At 36.2% G+C, this 20,153-nt stretch overlaps 1 protein-coding gene across 24 annotated transcripts in view; it reads left to right on the top strand.

Annotated features, from left to right (window-relative positions):
* Positions 1 to 20,153, top strand: part of LOC106874768 (uncharacterized) — a 242,537-nt gene that overhangs the window by 160,362 nt on the left and 62,022 nt on the right. For all 24 annotated transcript variants that reach the window (XM_089348718.1, XM_089348711.1, XM_089348716.1 and 21 more), the window contains one exon: positions 15,078 to 15,253. In XM_089348718.1, the coding sequence (XP_089204844.1) occupies positions 15,078 to 15,253 (176 nt within the window). The remainder of the gene's footprint in view (positions 1 to 15,077; positions 15,254 to 20,153) is intronic.

The raw sequence follows: 20,153 nt of genomic DNA, 5'->3' as shown, positions 1-20,153 counted from the left end.
TTTTTATCGTTATCAGCAGACTTAAAATCTCTCATGAACTTTGACATCAGGTTTCTTTTAGTGTCGGCGGGTAGGGTTAAGTATTCTGTATAAGGTAGCTGTGTTATGAACTTCCTCGCAATTGTTCCTTCTTGTATATTGTACGGTCAGTATCAGTATGTATGTATGTATGTGTGTATATATGTATGTATATATGTATGTATGTATGTATGTATGTATGTATCCATGTATGTATGTATGTATGTTTGTGTGTATATATGTATGCATGTATGTATCCATGTATGTATGTATGTATGTATGTATGTATGTATGTGTGTATATATGTATGTTTGTATGTGTGCGTGTATGTATGTATGCATGTATGTATGTATGTATGTGTATATATATGTATGTATGCATGTATGTGTGTGTATGTATGTATGTGTGTATGTATGTATGTATGCATGTATGTATGTATGTATGTGTGTGTGTATGTATGTATTTATGTATGTATGTATGTGTGTGTATGTGTGTATGTATGTATGTATGTGTGTATGTATGTATGTATGTATGCATGTATGTATGCATGTACGTATGTGTGTGTGTGTATGTATGTATGTATGTATGTATATATGTATGTATGTATGTATGTATGTATGTATGCATGTATATATGTATGTATGTGTGTGTATGTACGTATGATGTATGTACGTATGATGTATGTACGTATGTGTGTGTTTATGTGTGTGTGTGTGTACATGCGTGTGTGTGTGTGTGTGTGTGTGTGTGTGTGTGTATGCGTGTGTACGCGTGAGTACTGGTGTATGGAAGAAAGAGATTTATACAGAGAGGAAGAAAGAAGGTACGGCAAAACTAAGAAACGTGTATTTATAACATCCCCGCCTGTATAACAACGACAACCAGAAATAAAACACCACCACCACCGTCTCTACCAATACACTACCAACACCCATCCCACCGTGAGTACCACCACCACCACCACCATCATGAAACATCTTCATGTTTGCTAAACACATTTAACGTCTTTCTTTCGAGTGTTTGCTCTAGCAATATCTATTTCCATGCGAACTATTTATAAAAATATATCTGTCTTAGGGACAATTATCAGTATTCTCCTACAAGCTGACCATTCATTGGCCAGCGATGGTCGTGTCAAATATAAACCTCCCACTTCTGAGTTGCTTTTGAAATTAACTAAACTAAGTATTTGTATACGTGAGAGGGAGGGAGGGAGGGATGGAGAGAGAGAGAGAGAGAGAGTGTGTGTGTGTGTGTGTGAAAGAGAGAAACAGAGGCTTCCTAAACACTGAGAGAGAGAGGGGGGTGTTGAAATTAAAATAGGAGGAAGAAGCTGAAAAGGTTAAGGAAGAGGAAGAGAGAAATAGAAAATTGTGAGGTTTATGACATGCATATAATTATACATGTTTCAGCATTGTATATCTCAAACCAACAATAATAATTGTAACTATATTTAACTATTACATATATGTAACTATTACATGCATGCATGCATGTATGTATGTATGTATGATTACGCACACAAGAATACAGACACGTGTGCACAGACATACATGTGCATCATACATGAATAATAATTAAAATTCTTGGTGCTTTACCCTTAGTCTTACTAACTCCCTAACATTGGATTCATTTAATGTTTATAGTATGTTTTACGGGTTTTGAGAGTGAATTGCTTATGAAACTTTTGGTGCGCCTTTTTTTTCTTTTCTTTATGTTTTTTAAGTGTTTTGGGTACTGTTTTAACTTTTAACCATAAATTTTCTTAGTTTTGGTGAAAGCGTATTCAGTAATGATACGATTATTACTTGAATTACGTTACAGAAATGTAGCTACTCAAATATTCTAGCTCCAATTATTTACGTCTATCAGTTCAATATTGCATTACTTTTCAAATGCTACTACTGTATAAATCGCGCCTACAGGGCACTGATTAAACTTCACCCACAAGTTGTAACCATGCATAGAACAGCCATAGAAGACCATAAAACGCGCATATAATACCTGCCTTTATTTTCTTGTTCGGTTTTGTTCTCCACTCTCTACTTTCTATACATCACTGACCTAATTACCGCCACATCTATCAATGCCCTCTCTTATACAACTGTTTTTGCAAACTACGCGACACTTCATTCTCGTCTAACTTTGCCCAACCATGCCTCATCCGCATGCAACCTTAACACCACACACCAAGACTGCACTAATTCCATAAACGGAGACCTTAAGATAATCTTTCAGTGGGACCATACTAACCTAGTTTCTTTTAACAGCAAAATAACTCGAGCACTACTCATATGAAAAAAAAACCCACCACATCATATCCTAACTAATATGAATAGCATTCAGCTAGAGCTAGCGCAGTCGTTCCAAATGCTGAACCTTACTAACACCGAGAATCTCTCCTGGCGAAAATACATCTTTAACAAAACTAAAAACCACACCCAAAACTAGCCATTCTCTTTAAAACAAGAAGATATTTCAGCCTTGACACTTTGCAAAGCTACTGACACTCTGCATTTGGAGCAGTGCTACTACTTCGCTCACAGACATCTTGGACCTCATCCAAAAAAGGGCCACTTGATTAATTTGTATTTATCACTAATGAGCACGTTCACAAGTGTGCTGTCTCGTTTCTGTCTGTTCTAACGCTACTTTATATATGGCCCAGTGGTTAGGGCAGCGGACTCGCGGTCATAGGATCGCGGTTTCGATTCCCAGACCGGGCGTTGTGAGTGTTTATTGAGCGAAAACGCCTAAAAAGCTCCACAAGGCTCCGGCGAACCCTGCTGTACTCTTCCACCACAACTTTCTCTCACTCTTACTTCCTGTTTCTGTTGTGCTACTTTCGTACTTTCACTATTCAATCACCTCTGACCCGTTCGTCATTCCACTTCTCATCACCCTTGGTGCGTTCAGCCGTAATAACCATGATTCCGTAATAACCATTATTCCCAGTTCTTTCTAACCAGACCAGACCTGTGGAACCTTCTCCTTGCACATGCTTTGCCTGTAAATATTAACCTGTTGTAGTTTAAACGGATTATTAATGGCATCAAGCTCACCGGTCTCGGAAAGCCTGCAAAGGTCATAGACAATGCTTCTCTCTTCAGACTCAACAATTAAAAAGAAAGAAACTATTTCCACAGACTCTTTGTCTACCATATTCCACTCGCAATGTAATCTTTGTTAGCGAGCAAGGACATTTACAGACATGTTTCAGTTTTATTGGATCTCATCAAGTGGGAAAAAGTTTTTTTTTAGATATCTGGCAAGTAATAATCTGCATAATTGAAATATAAATTGAACTGAGAGCAATTCTAGGTACAAGGCCCGAAATTTTTAGGGAAGGGGGCCAGTCGATTAGATCGACTTCAGTACGCAACTGGTACTTAATTTATCGACCCCGAAAGAATGAAAGGCAAAATCAACCTTGGCGGAATTTGAACCAGAGCGTAAAGACAGACGAAATGCCGCTAAACATTTCGCCTGGCGTGCTAACGTTTCTTATTTCTTTATTGCCCACAAGGGGCTACACACAGAGGAGACAAATAAGGACAGACAAACGGATTAAGTCGATTATATCGACCCCAGTGCGTAACTGGTACTTATTTAATCCCCCCCGAAAAGATGAAAGGCAAAGTCGACTTCGGCGAAATTTGAACTCAGAACATAGCAGCAGACGAAATACCGCTAAGTATTTCGCCCAGCGCGTTAACCTTTCTACCAGCTCGCCGCCTTATGAACTGAGAGAACTTACTTAACTGAAGTAACGGCTTGAATTTAAACAAGTTAAGTGGTAATGTAGTAAATGACGTATGCAAATCATTCCGGATTTACTGAAATTTTGTCTTTTGGTTCAAGAAAAACCACCAAGCGAAATTTTTAGTAACTCTCAAAACAATAGAAAATAATATCAAGAAACTGAGAGATACTTTCACCAAATTCCACTCGCAGTGTATTTGTCAAACGAAAGAATACACCCAAAGTGCTACAGTCGGACCGGTCGTGGAATCGCGTAGTTGTAAAGCAAACCTCTTATCTTCACACCTTGTCTTCGAGCATGTGGATGTGGTTGAAGACAAACAGGATAAAAACAAGGCAACAGCGACACCAATTATCGAAAAACAGATTTGATCATATTATAGACCAAACAGACATGTTTTGGTGACGAGATCCAATAAAACCCAAACATGTCCATAGCTGCCTCCCTTATTTGCTAACAAATACCATATTTCTTCCTAAACGAATAAATTTTCTGAAATTTATTCTAAATTTCTCGAAAGTATCTCTTCTTCCGCGTCTCTAGCGTTAGGTTTTTTTTTTTTTTTTCTGCAACCAAAAGAGAAGTTTCAATTGATTGATAATTTTCAGTATGTCGCCTCAAGTTATCCCCCAAGTTCATTTATTTGACTATTTGTCCATTAGCTGTACAAATTACTGCTGGGCAAAAATTTCCATAACATTTTTCTAAATGTAAGTCGTCTTCACCGACTGATATACCAGACATGTGTTGGACTATGCTTCGTTGACACGGTTCAAATTAATTCCTAATTTTTTGAAATTATCATCCCTGTAATTTGAGAGCCGCTAACAATTACCAATAGGTTTCGTTTTCTTTTTTCTTTCAGCTTATTTATTTAAATTCATAACATAAGCCACCGGTCTTATTCCCCTTAACTCATTTTTTTTTTATTAATATTAATTTTAATACTCTCCCAAAGAGCCTGAGGAACCTGCACAAAGTAGATGTAGAGGTTTTTAAATCAAAGCTGGACCTCTTCCTGTCGAGAGTCCCAGATGAACCTACCTCACGGCAAGAGGTGCAAATGAGGGTAGCTACATCAAACTCCATTCTTCACCAAGTGCCACATATTGGAGGAGGCTCTCAGTAATAAAAGTATAGCAAAACGGCGGTGCATCAGCATGGCCGCAGCTCTCAGCTGAAACTATAGAAAAAAAAATGTCAACGCATCTATTTCTAGTTAGCTTTTTTATGTTCTCTGCATTGTGTTAACATTATCTTAAAAGTAAGTATAGTTTTCTCATACGGATGTTACCTTTGGATGATTTATTCCCTAACGATGTTTTCCTACGTCAACCAATGACCAGCCTTCAAAATTCGTTCATTACTACTTCGTTTAGCACAATAACGACTGTCTTTCAACGAAGAGGTCTGAATAACACCAAAAGATTCCTGGAATTCTTTCCCATATTTTCTGGGAAAAAATTAAATTAATGTTAATTCTCTGACTATTTTTTCCCCTGCATTTTTATTTCTAATTAGCATTTAAACACTTTATGCATTAAATATATTACTTTGATATGTTGTTGGCACTCCGTCGCTTACGACGTCGAGGGTTCCAGTTGATCCGATCAACGGAACAGCCTGCTCGTGAAATTAACGTGCAAGTGGCTGAGCACTCCACCGACACGTGTACCCTTAACGTAGTTCTCGAGGATATTCAGCGTGACAAGGCTGACCCTTTGAATTACAGGCACAACAGAAACAGGAAGTAAGAGTGAGAGAAAGTTGTGGTGGAAGAGTACAGCAGGGTTCGCCACCATCCCCTGCCGGAGCCTCGTGGAGCTTTTTAGGTGTTTTCGCTCAATAAACACTCACAACGCCCGGTCTGGGAATCGAAACCGCGATCCTATGACCGCGAGTCCGCTGCCCTAACCACTGGGCCATTGCGCCTCCACAATTACTTAGATATATTGATTTAGCAATGCCCTAGTTAACTATATCAAAAATAAAGAAATCACGGTTGAAATAGAAATGGCTTCAGCTAAATATTTTTTTTTTTTCTTAAATTCATTTGAGCTTACCTAACATCGTTAAATGTTACAATTCTACCTGCCTTTTAAAAAATCTGCTGCTCTCCAATGTTAAATCACTGAGTTATTAAGGTGATAGTTTAATCTTGTATAAATACTAGGCTTTGCAATTGAAAATGCTTTTCTGAATGTAAACAGATAAATTATCTGCAATTTCGGTACAGTTACTTCAGATGTGAAAAACGAGCTACTTTGTGGTGGTGGTGGCGGTGGTGGTGGTGGTGGTACTGCAGCTATGCATATTATTTTTACACTAGCTGCTGCAGATAAAATTCAATAAGTTATGCATATATGTACGCACACATTACGTACGCACGCACACACACACGCACGCACGCACACACGCACACACGAAGATGACTCATTAATTATTCGCAATGTTTTATAATTTTCTTCCCATTACCGGGAAATTTAGTTGTATGCTCATCACCAGATGCGTGCTCTCTCTGTCTCTCTCTCTCTCTCTTTATCTCTCTCTCTCTCTTTCCTTCTCTCTTTCCCTCTCTCTCTCTCTCTCTAGGGCTATATATATATATATATATATAATTATGTTCGTATTTTCCCTAACTTGAAAGTTTCAGCTTGAAACACCAATTAAATAGTCGTTGTTTGCGGGTGATTTCATTGCAAGAGCCATAGAGCCATGACTAATTTGCATATCATTTGATACTTAATCGATAGCCAAAAGAACGTTGTTACGAACTCGTTCAATGCTGTAATCGGCACAGAACGTGGTTTGATCTTTGGTTCCATCTTGATGGATGATACTTGCACGACTGTTTTTGAAATTTCCAATCCTTTCGTTGACCGTTCTTTGCGGGAGAAAAAAAAAGCTTTTCCCATCCTGTGCTGAAAATCTTCGATGAATTTCGGCTCGGGATTACACCCTTGTTCTACAGAAAACAGGTCACAGAAAAAGGTCCTTTCTTAGAGCCAACATATTCAAATTGATACCTTCACGGTATGACTAGAGAAGGCCCACGTCTAATGATGCATATGCAACTAATTTACTCATTAAGAGATAAAAGGCACTGTGGTTAAGTTGACTTAATGTTCTAAACACACACTGTTGTTTTCGTAATATTGTTTCAAGAGTGATAATTGACTGTTTATCAACACAACTAATTTATGCTGTATTAATTAATGAGATTTTTTTTTTATCATATGCAGGTGTTTCAATAGATACAGCTGATATTTTTGCGACTGTTAGCACCACTGAGGTTAAAGTTAAATATTCATTTATAGGTATTAATTATAAGCGACGGGAGCAATATTAATACCAAAACGTAACGCTGCATTACTGGAATTCCCATATCACATGAGGTCACATAGACTGAAATCATGTGATATGGGAATTCCGGCGCCCACAACAGACGTTTCTCGTCTTCTACGATTTATACTTGTGCTATAAGAAAGACTAATAACGCACCAACCACCTATAAGAGAGACTAATAACGCAGTATTCGGTATTCTGTCAAGGCATCCATGTTAAGTTGTATTTATAAGTATGTATAGTACCTTGCTATATATCAAAATACAGTGTACCATGTTTAATTTAATAGCTCAAACATCTAAGGTGAAGAATATCAGCTCTGGATAAGTATTCCTTTGTTAAATGGTTAATATCCATTGTGGTGTATTCCATGAAGTCTACATCTAGCAAATAGTGAAAAATGATACAGCAGGTTTAAGAAATGTAAGCATCCATTTTAACTCGGCACAGTATTTTCGGTTAATAATGTTAGGTTTCTATTAACGCTTCATTTTCTTGATAACTGAACATTCTTGTCATGAACGGCTGGCCCCCATATACAACAACAACAGAAAATTTCTTGGCGGTCGTTCTACCTTCTAGAAATATAGCTAATCTCGCTAACAAAAAACACATTACAGTATATATTCCTAGATGCATTATACCTGAGAAAAAATAAGCAGGAATATTCTAATAGGAAAGCCTTTGATCATAGGTGTGTGAAACCACTAACAGATTTTTGCTATACATTCTATATAAACAATAAGACGGCCGCAGGTTTTTCTAGAAAGAAAAAAGTTTCAATTCCCATGTACTCGCTCGATCGAATCGACAGAAATCTTGTCCCCTTCTACTAAAAGACTGAGTCTTAGGAAGTTACGATGGTTACCATGCCTAAATGAAGAAGAGAAATAGACTCGTGATTTATTTTCTTAACCTATTCAAACTAGCGTATAAGTAATCAGCGACTAGTAGTAAAATTATGGAGATAATACAAAGAAATTGTAACATAGAACATACACAGGTTTTGATTTGCTAAAAGAAAGCAAAAATATAAAGGGCTTCAGCATATGACTGCATATTTAACATATTCGATACTGTCTTCAGCGATAGATGACATTTTATTAATTCTCAAAACGCTTGTCTTTCTGTTCGCTCATTCAGCAAACACATCTTCAAATGGAATGAGTGCAAATCCCTGTTTACGTAATATCTATTCCATTTATTTATACAAAAACTAATGCAGTTTGCAAATGGTTTTCTTGCTCTCGGCTAATAACAATTGATCTATATATATAAAAAGAAAAAGAAAATAAGAAAAATAAAGCAAATTCTAAACTGAACTTTACAGAGTACAATAGTTCCATTTATAATATAAACTTTAAAATTACTATCCATCACCAAAAATAGTTGTGGGAATCTTTCATTCGTGTTTTGGCATCTGAAAACAGACAATGTGATGGGTGTTATGAGATAAGGTCTGGATAGAAATCGTCATTGAAAGTTATTGAACATAACCTACTAAAACAACATTACATTGAATGTTGTCTTGTGTATGTATTTGTGTATGGCTAGGAGCTGCAATGGACGTCATAGATAAGTGATTCTCTAACAGTGCGAGAACTGATGCGTCGCAATGGGTGTCTAGGTGCGCCCCGAATTTTTATAAATATGTAATCCATGCTAACGCTTGAGCGTGTTGGAAAACGTGTTATTCATAATTTTGTTGTAGTCAAATTTAGTCAATGTAACAAGATATGCAATAGTTTTGGTTTTCTATGTACTTTTTCTAAATTTTTAACTTTATAAAATATTTTTTAACCACCATGCGAAGTGTGCCAGCAATTTTTATTTTATGTGTGTATGTGTGTGTGCATGAATATATAAATACACATACATACGCACTCACATAAACACATACACACATATGTACAAACACACACACTCGTATGCATGCACACACACACACACACACACACACACACACAGAAGCGATAATCTTTTGACCAAGCACGAATAAGATGTAGCACAAAACAAAAGAACAGACTAAGATCTCGTATCGTTGGAATCAAGGACGAGAATGAAAGAGCATCTGTCTGCAATGAAATCTTCAATCGAAAAGACAAACTGAGAGGAAGAATTATGGGATTGACTCACAGTGGAGGTGGTAATGTGTGAAGGAATTGTGGACGAGAGAAAGCGGGGAGAAAGCGTGGAAAGATCAGGTAAAGAACCAAGAGAAGTATGTAAAGGAGCATCGAGGGTGTTGGGGAGAAAATGATAGGGAGAACAAGATAGAAATAGTAAATGGCAATGAAGAAAGGACGAGATGCTAAGAATACAAGGAAGAGTATTTGCGTGTTAAAGATAACCATAACGCTAATAGTTGCATTTTACAGATTTAATGCTTTGGCAAAGAAACGCCGCGTTCGCTAATTCAATATGAATGAGCTATTGAATTAGCGTAGGTGGAGTTTGTTTTCTAAAACATTACATCTGTAAAATACATACATACATACATACATACATACATGAGGAGACCCCCTTCGGTCATGAATGACCATGGGATTGCACCAAGAAAGTTACCCTCCGAGGCACAAGTCCGGGCAAAGTTGTTTATGAAAGACCAGCGGTCGCCCATGGATACCAGCCTCCCCCTCTCGAAGCCACCGATGTTATCCAAGGGAAAGGCAAAGGCCGATACAGCTTGGCACCAGTGACATCACAACTCATTTCTACAGCTCAGTTAAATGGAGCAACGTGAAATAAAGTGTCTTGCTCAAGAACACAACACGCAGCCCGGTCCGAGAATCGAACTCACAACCTCACGATCGTAAGCTCGGCGCTCTAACCACTGAGCCATGCGCCTTCACATTCATACATACATTCATACATACATAATCAGGGGTGTAGCTTTGTCATATATTGTGTCACGCTGATTTGGCCTGAGAATTGCGTTGAGTGTACATAGGTCTGTGGAATACTCAGCCACTTACATAACAATTTAATTCTTTCTTCAGTTGATAGAGCAAGCGATGAGGGAGCCATCATACGCGCGTGTGTGTGTGCGTGTACCAAATAGTATGCGTGTGTACGTTTTCGCGTGCAAGTGTTTGAGTATATGTGTTTCAGGAAGGAATTAAAGAATATTTCTACTCTAGGCACAAGGCCCGAAATTTTTGGGTAGGAGGCCAGTCGATTAGATCGACTCCAGTATGCAACTGGTACTTAATTTATCGACCCCCGAAAGGATGAAAGGCAAAATTGACCTCGACAGAATTTGAACTCAGATCGTGAAGACAGACGAAATACCGCTAAGCATTTCACCCGGCGTGCTAACGTTTCTGCCAGCTCGCCGCCTTGAAACGAATTAAAGAATGATTGATGCATGTTGTAGAGTGTATTTATATGTACGAAGCTGATGATTCACTCCGCTCCTATTCAGAGTTTCGCACTTGGCACCAAGTTTCAAGTGACAATCAAAATAGATGATGGAGTGATCGTCACTGGAAGTCACTGCACGATAGGTTTATATGTTATTTGCATTAGACAAACCAGGTAAATGCAGTGTGATGGTTTGTGTGTCCAGGAGTATTTTAAGGTAGTGGATGGTAGCTCTTAGTTCTCCATGATCCTCGGGAAGGATACAATAAATGTTTACGTAATAGAACTTATGCGGATTTATTAGAAAGTAATTTTCCTATGGAGGCATAATATAGCGACTATTACGCCTGCTGTTATTAAAGTATAACGATGCACAAGTTGTAATTATGTATTCCGTTTGCGAATGGTTTAGCTTCTTTTTTGTTTGTTTGTTTTTTGTTTTTTTTTTGTTTTTTTGTAATACTCTATTTTATTGGGATATTTTCGATTTTTCCTCTTTAGAGTGGATGGTGACGTTGAGTTGATTCTGACAATAAATGTGAAGGAATGTATACCTTCTATGTATTGGTTTTAAGGCTTTTCTGTGTAAGCTCTGTGCGGCCATTTCATTAATATTTGCTGTTTTCTTCTTATATACAAACACTTTCAATAAGCATTTCCATAACGTGAAAATGTTGATGCATTTCTACAGTTCCATTTAGACTGTTGGGATAGTATATGAATTCAAGTATTTTGTTACAGTGAGCTGGGAGTCAATATTATGTACGCAGCTGTAGCTAGTTTTTACGTTGATTTCGTTAAAGTATTTGTGGTACTTGTGCGCTGTGGCAGTGTTTGTTTATCAAGATGGACAGGGACTTTCTTTTTTATATTTGAAGTTATATTCATACACTATGGAGAATGAAAAATCATCTGGTATACCAGATGATGTTTCTCTTTTGCTTGTTTTCGTGTGGGCCGTTCGTTGCACATAAATTTTTCACTGAAGCCACTTCTTAATAATTCACCATTGTAATGGCGTGCGGCTTTGATGAAAACTTCTGTCAGATTATAGATTCTGTATTCTTCTGCTTCTTCTCTCTCTTGTTTTTATTTTATGATAGCAGAAGAACAGTTGGGGTCTTTGTTGTTTGTATTTTGGCTCTTCGTTTGGTTTTTCGGTAGGACTATAATTTGCCTGTGGTTAGGTCCAACATAAGTTAACTGTAAGCCTTACTGCTTCTACAAACTTGCCGCTCTGAGGATGATGGTAATGATGATGATGATGATGATGTGTGGGTGTATGTATGTGTGTGTGTGCATACGTGATTGAGTGTGTTTGTGTGTGTGTGTGTGTGTGTGTGTGTGTGTGTGTGTTTGTACTAAATAAAATTTTATATTATTTGATCGTGTTATCTTTCTCCTTATTTAATCATATTATGTTTCTCCGGTCTAGGTTCGGATTTCAAATTCAGTTTGAGGTCAGATAAAATATGTATACACTGTAGATTATCCAAACGAACCTTCTTTATAAAACATGTACTTATCCCTCTGTCTAATGTTAATTACGTTTATTTTCATGATAGGAAATTAAATGTTGACTGTGTGGCTTTGTCAGAGCAGGAAAGGTAGCATTTATAACCTTTGCAGTGCCTTTCCAAACTCGTGAAGGTAGAAATCGCGTTTCTTAGGTTGCTGAGGTGGCAAAACAACAGTAATAAATAAATAATCGAACAACAGCAGTAAATAAGTAAATGCAAAGATGCCTGAGAAGTTTAAGTGAATAAGTGATGTATGTGTATATGTGTGTGTATGAATGAATCTATGTATGGTTGTATATGTGAGTGTATATGCATGTATGTGTGTGTATATATATGTTTTGACAACGCCCAAACCTTCAAGTTAGCCAAGCATTATTTCATAATTTGTTTTTTTATTCATTATTGTTGCTTTTGCATTCTACATCAAATTTCCAGATAAGATTTACCCTTAACTTATTATTATTATTATTATTATTATTATTATTATTATTATTATTATTATTATTATTATTATTCACCATCATCATCATCTTCTGCTACTGCTGCTTATCATCTTCATCCTCCTCATCCTCCTCATCCTCATTCTTCTTCCTACTGTATCTTTTCTTTCTCCTCCTGTTTCACTATTAAACTATTTACTGCACTCCAACGAAGACATCTACACCCTACAACAATCTCCCACCACCACAAATCTCCTAGGGTTATCAACAATATATACAATTCAACAATTATTGCTGTTAAAAATGATTTAGCTTGAAATATTTTCGCCCAATTTTTTTTTTTTTTTTTTTTAAGAAAACTTGTTTCAAAGTTTCAAGAATGTTTTTCCTACAGAAAGTTATTTAAAATGTTTGAAGAAATATCGACTATCCAATGGAATGTATGGTCTTCTGTGTGTGTGTGTGTGTGCGTGTGCGTGTGTGTGTGTATGTGTGTGTTCTTTTAAGTGGTTTCAATGTATAGGGCTGCGACCATGCTGAAGCACTGCTTCAGTGTTCTTAGATTCCAATACAAGCCAAGAACATAATATATTGATCCGAGAGAGATAAAAAAAACAATGTTGACTACAATGTAATTATATAACCCTCAGTACTTAGGGTGAGGACACGCGGGCTATGGGTTAGACTGTTAGGCTCACGATCGTTAAGTTGGAGGTTCGATTTTCGAGACAAGTAATACGTTGTATCCTCCAGCAAAGCAATTCATTTCGCAGTGCTCCTGTCTACTCAACCAATAGAATAACTGCAGCAGCTGGGGGTTTACTTTTAGGAGGACGTGTTGTATTGACTCTACAGGGATAAAAAACAAGATCGACTACGGTATATTTTTGAACGCTAAGACGGAATTAAATTGCAAAAGGCATTCTACTAGTTTTGTCACTCCATCTGTTATGTTCCCCCTAAATATTACTTTGTTTAAAGGCAGCAACTTTAAATATTTCATTCGCTTAATTAATTGTTAGTTGTTCTTGTTTTTGATGGATTTTAGTTCTCCCATCTGGTTTCTGCGAGGTCATCTGTGTGTGTTAGGCTAGGATTTTCAGAAAAACGAATCAACTTAGCTAATTCGCACATCACAAATACAATCTGTAAGTGGAACAGTAAAAATATGCAAGACTTTTTTCTCAATGTGAATTTGTTTTTGTTTTCTACACTCCGACGACAGAGCTTCGTATTTTTGCTAGAAACCAGTTCCTTCCTCGGAGGAAGATTTCAAATGATTAAAAACGGAAGAGAACATACATACATACATGTTTGGTGTGTCTGTGTCGATTACAGATGCATGTAGAGGATGAAACTAATTAATGCAGAGGGTTTGAGGGTTGCGAAATATTAAGACAGCAACATGTATGTACCTTTAGGAGGATTTTGCTGCTGTTTCTAGCAGTGTGAGCAGCTGCGTTTAGCTTTCGCTCACTGACTTAAATATTCCTAAATAGAGGATTGATGTGTTTTATCTTCATACTTGTAAGAGGATCGAAGTGCTTTACTGGCGCTGTTGCTTGGTGAATTATAAACCTACAATTTCTTCATTTTCCAGTTTTCGATTTGTTGTTAATGATTTTCATATATTTTTCAAGCCGGTAAAATTATTTTTGTATTTGTTACCACGATATTTGTCCATGTTGGTTTATATCAGTCAATTGATGTCAAGTGTTGGGTAGCATCAGTGTGCTGTTATCATGTTAGAGTGTACTATTGAGCTGCTGTCATTGTTAAGAATCATTTCCCCACTCAATATTGGGTAATAGCAATTATTGTAGGAAATGTCATTCTCTTTATTTATGATTTTAAAGTAGCTTCCTTTGTCAAACAGATTTTAGTACATTAAACAAATTCAGGACCACATAAAAATTTCCTATTCTGCTTGAAATGGATGTGTGTGTCTATGATGTAACATAGCTTAAGACAAAACCTGCCTCCTAGATTTTTAGCTCGTTCATATCATAAGCTGAAGGATTTTATCAGTTTTCCTGATACCTTTGAAATGCATGTACTACTGGAAAGAATTGCAAATGGTGGAGCATCAGCCTTGCGTTATATAGTTTCATTCTTCTACGTTCTGAGCCCAAATTCAGTCAAAGTCAACGTTGGCTTGCATTCTATCAGAGTTGATTAAATAATTGGCCGTCATTTATTAAAGTCAATGGGTTCTATTTAGTATTTCAATCTACTATAAGAAGCTAAGAGAATCGACTTATTAATTGGAGGAGAAGGGCGTTACTTGTAGCCTTACATTTCTTCAAAGCTTCCGAGACTGGTGAGAGGAAGGAAGCAGGATTTCATCAAACCAGAGACCTGGTCCGAATTTTATCAATAGGATGTATTCTAACAAAAGTACTCAATCACCAGGTGGTGGCGTTAACCCGACGACGGGTTAATTCTACCACTCAAATTAAAAGTAAATCTATGTGACCATGCACCTGTATCTGAACATTGCAATTGTCTATATATGTGAATTTGAATGATGTTCAATAATAGCTAAACAAGAATGGAAGTGTACGTTAGATCGTTGTATGTATTTGAATATTCTTATGTTATACATTACAATTTATTATATCTTTATAGGCGCCTGATCATGGCCAGAATTCGATGAATCAGTATGGTAATGGTACAAGTGACCAGGAAAGCAGTGGGAAAGTTCCGGGCGCTTTGTTAAACACCATGTTGAAGAACAAAGATCAAAAGCCATTTGCGTATATTCCTAGTGGAATCGACCTGAAAGAACTTGCAGAGAAAAGAAAGTAAGTGGGACTGATTATCTAATGCTATTGTTGAAATGTAATGTAGTAAGTACAATGGAAAACAAGATGTTGGTTTTACTGAAATGTTTCTCCATTGTGCCGGTGTTGCTGTTGTCATTCTTGATTCACGTTTGTTTTGATGTTATTGAAATTTCTTGTTCTTATTATTTTCTTTTTCTAACACTCTCTTCCCCCGCCACAACACCAATTAAAATAACTTCATTACGATAAGAAAGTCTGGCTCACAATATCTTAAAAAGATCATTGCAGTCTATGTGTTTATTTGTTTGTGTGCAAGTGGGTGTGTGTGTGTGTGCGTGTGAGTCTGTGTATGTGTGTCTATGTGTGTGTGGGTGTGCACGCGTACGTGCGTGTGTGTGTGTGTGTGCGCGCGTGCTTGTGTGTACTTCTAGCTGTAGGCATGGGTGTATGTGAGTGTGTGTGCAAATATTTTAAAATCTGATAATATTTTGATAACTTATTTCTTTTGGTACTTCTATGGACGCTTTGCAGCATAGAGACAGTGATGATCATGATGATAATGATTGTTGTGGTGATGAGGATGTTGATCCCACTGTGAAGTGTTTTCTGCTAATTAGCACTCGGTGGTGAAGTATTTGATTTCATTTTTGCAATAGAGCATATTATAGGTTGTTGATAAGTGGAAATTAAACGTACTGTGCTATGCCCATCGATAAAACGTTTCAGTTTCATTGATTCAATCCATCTGGGTAGAAATTGGTGTAATGACTTAGTACATCTCAGATGAGAATCTACGTGTAATGGCTGGTGTACTTTACTTAGAGTTCAACACTATATTACACCATGCACAGGCGTGGTGTAATATAGTAAATGTCGTGTGAATGTCCTACTCAACAACCAGAAATTTCACGTCATCCACGAATTGACAAACGATCAATCTGTCAAAAGAAAACGACATGTAGTTAGTTGATTCGACCTTCACTAACACATGTATAAATCCTAGTAAGGTGAAAATAATAGTGGCTCCCAACAAGATTATGAACTCAGAAATTCAGGATTGACTTAATCGACTTAATTCTGGCAAATATTTAGTCAGTTTACAAGACCACCTTTACTTTTTGCATTTCTGGAGTTGATAAAACAAGCATGAATACTTGTAGATTAGATTTAATCAACCATATAAAATCCAACCTTTATGAAATCCGCGAAAGAAGAAAATACCTTCCCCTCCAAAATCAAATTCTGTTAGCGATTACAGATACTATAATACGAAGGCAACACATTGATGAGTATCAAATTTCTATGTGTAAACAATATTTTCTAGTCGGGGAGCAACGGTGTGTTTTAGCGAGGAGTTCAGCGAACTATACGGATCATCTAACCGTTTTGGTTTGTACGTCGATGCTCTAACCACTTAACCAGCTGTAACTTCAGCCTTGCTGAAATTTCATCCCACTTTCTAAAAGCAAATTCTTTCAATGTTTACAAATGTTTCATTGTGATATTAATTTATCTATGAGTTTTCAATGCACCTCTACATGCATAAAATACTCTCTAAGAGTTGGTTTTGAATTTTTGTATATTATATTGTCATTGAAGTAAAATTTGTATTTACTAACTTAATGTTAAATAAATATTTGAAGGAGTATATAAGTGTTATAGTGACGTTTAGTAGATTTAAGCTTCTATATCTTATTGTATCAAAAATATTTGTCAATATAATTGTGGTTATTTCCTAAACACTTCCTTATAAATTTTAGTGTGAAACAGTCTGTTCGTGTGAAAATGCACTTTATCAAAAAATCTTTCGTGGGAACTTTGTAAATATTCCTGAAAAGGAAAACTATAAGCTTTAGGCGTTTACAACCAGAAATTAACAATCACTACAAGTCAACGAAGCAGCTTCAACGCGATTGTCCGATCTGCTAAAAATAGCCACCAAATCTCTCAAATCACTATCATCCTTTAAAAAAAAATGGCAGACGTGTGTAATGTGATCTGAATTAAATTGTGTCTTATAAGACGGGATGGTTACTGCTGGAATATCTTTGTTCGGTTATGGCTGACCTAGAGCTAAACAACAATAATTATCATGAGAGTCTTGACTTAGCAGTTTGTTTGATCTGAATATCCTACTTCTTTATCCCTTGCTGCTCTGTACCTTTCGGCACGTGTCAACGATTTTTATCATTTTATCATTTTTACATCCAACGTTTTGTTTCCTCTTATAACATTCACGTTTAGGATTTAAGCACAAAATATGCAATGTTAAGATCTTTGACCATGTGTTAATATAGTATTTTTTCAATCATTTTGCAGTGTCTCGACGGTTAATTAACTCACATTGCTTCAATCTGATTGAACGATGTCCTATATTTGCATTTGAAATGCATAACTTTTCTATATAAAAGATATACACCCTCTCTCTTTCTAACATGAAAAAATTTTATGTCTATACAGTTGCCTCAACATATTTTAATTCTGCAATATATCGATAAATTAATGTTGTATGCTCTGTTAGTGAAGTTTAGCACCAGATCAACCCCATAGTCAAAGATGTCCCTGCGGCGACAATCGGAATTTTCTTTCATGGAACAATGTAGTTAAGGCTACATTATCTTGTGTGTCTTTTTGGCTGCGAGGATGTGATTTGAGAGAGGTTTAGCTGCTGTTCTTAGCAATTTGAATGATCACAAAAAGGTCGTCTTAGTGGCTTGATTTTGTGCATAATATTTTAACTTACGACTATCATGTTAAAGGATGGCAGTTTTCTTTTAACAGTCCGTTGAAAATACATATAGAAGTGTATAAATATACATATAGAAATGGAATCTCAGTTGTTGTTTTGGAAGAAGAAATGAAAATATGTGAAGTGCATCCCTTCCCCAAGGCCAAAAATATGTAACGTCTACAAGCAAGAACTGGCACACACTGAGATCCGAATATGATTCCCCAGAACTATATATAGTGTCTAAAGGTACACGTTACAAAATGTTAAAATTTTTCGAAATTATACTTAAGTGTTTAGTAGGAGAGTTTGGTTGAAAAAAAAAAAAAGACAGTTTCCAGAATTGTTCAGAAGAGAAAATTTATAGTTCGGCTTTATAAAGCAGAAAAGTTTAGGAAATATGTTTGATACTGCAACTTCGTATATATCATTAATTATGTTTTCCTAATTCCACATTAACTATTAATTACACATCTAATTTTATCTGAATCGTAAATGCAGATCCGTGGTATTTCAGGAATTCATATAACTATTTCATTTTGCAAGGTAATTATTATAATGATTCTTGTATTGGCACATTCCACAAATTTTATGGATAAGTACAGTCGATTGAATCGACACCAGTACTAGATTAGTATTTAATTTTATTGACTCTGAAATTATCTAAGATAGCGTAGGCTTATATGGGATTGAACTTAGGACATGAGAGGATAACTTAGTTAACACATGTTTATGTTTCGAACATTAATAGCCCAGGCTATTCCTAACTTAATATCACCATCTAGAGTAATGCGTTAAGTCATCTTTTGGAACATCATATCTCACTCGAATAGGGAGTTGTTGTTTTTGTTGTGTGGGGGGGGGGGCTAAAATTATTTGAATGTCGTGGTTTGTCTGGTATTTCTGAGAGGAATTTATCCATCCAGGTGCCGTTTGAATGTTATAGGGCCTTGGGGGTTTTTTTTTTGGGGGGGGGGGGGGTTACTTCTTTGATTTCTGTCGGAGTAATGTTTAATAAAATGGGAGTAGCTGAGGTAGAAAAAAATGTATCGTAATGTTGTTCTATGATGCAAGCTCGATTTTTGTATGGGTATATAGCATGAGGGTGTAGTCTTGGTTGACTTTGTGAACTTGATACCGGCATTGTTTTCACAGTGATGAAATATTTTCAACATTATACTAATGATGCAGTGTTTATGATGACGTAGGAGAGTTTGAGTAAAGTATAATTTTTTAATTTTACTATATCAACTAATACAGCGAACAAAATAATTATTCAGAGCCTAACTGTGAAAACTACTAATTCGTATTATAAAAGTATTTGCATACATAAAATTGTACATATAGAATTTTTTAAAACGTTTGACAATTGAATTTCGAAGAGAGTAAATTTTAATTCATCGATCAAAAATATTCAAATTGTCAACAACTTTCGTGATGAAAACTTTGGACCTTGACAATTAATCCAACATGTCAAAATATATTGTTGCAATGTCACAACATGTTTGCAAGTATTTTCCTTTTCTTCCAAGGATAATTAAAGTTTAGAAATTCTAACAAGTTTAAAAATCTGCATACATCAACACACATAACCAAATATGAATACGCAATGTGTGTGTGTGTGTGTCTGTGTGTGTGTGTGTTATTTATTCAAAGGACACAATACATGCATTTAAGTGCTATTTTCATATGCTGGGAAATATTCTTCAGGCGCAAACTACATATCATAACGAACTAAAAATAATAGAAGAATAATAGAAGAAACGCCAAAAAGTAAAAACGGAAAACGAAAACACAAAAACTAAAATGTAAAAAATGAAAAGCAAAACAGTAGAAGAGCTATCTTCCTTATACCTTAAATCATAAGGCTGAAAAAATAACAAATTAGTCGGGAATAGGCAAATTTTTCCAATTCTTCAAAATATATTTATATATATGCTTGCAACCACTGAAAATTTCTGATCCAGAGTTCAGTAGAGAGTTAGGGATCTTAGATCTGAACAGGACCTGCGCTCTTTCAGCTAAACAAAGCCTACATTTATTCGATCCATTCACATAAGGTATGGATTTCTCAATTACTTTCCATTTAATCACATGTGGTGTTTCATTATCTTTCAAGGTCCATACGTAGCTAGCCAACTTAGTAGCTTAACTTTTGTTCCTATGCCTGAAGGAGGCTGTGATTGGCAT

This window comes from Octopus bimaculoides, chromosome 3, assembly GCF_046866305.1.
Source record: "Octopus bimaculoides isolate indiv1 chromosome 3, ASM4686630v1, whole genome shotgun sequence".
Lineage (NCBI taxonomy): Eukaryota > Metazoa > Mollusca > Cephalopoda > Octopoda > Octopodidae > Octopus > Octopus bimaculoides.
This window is presented reverse-complemented; position numbering and strand designations above follow the sequence as displayed.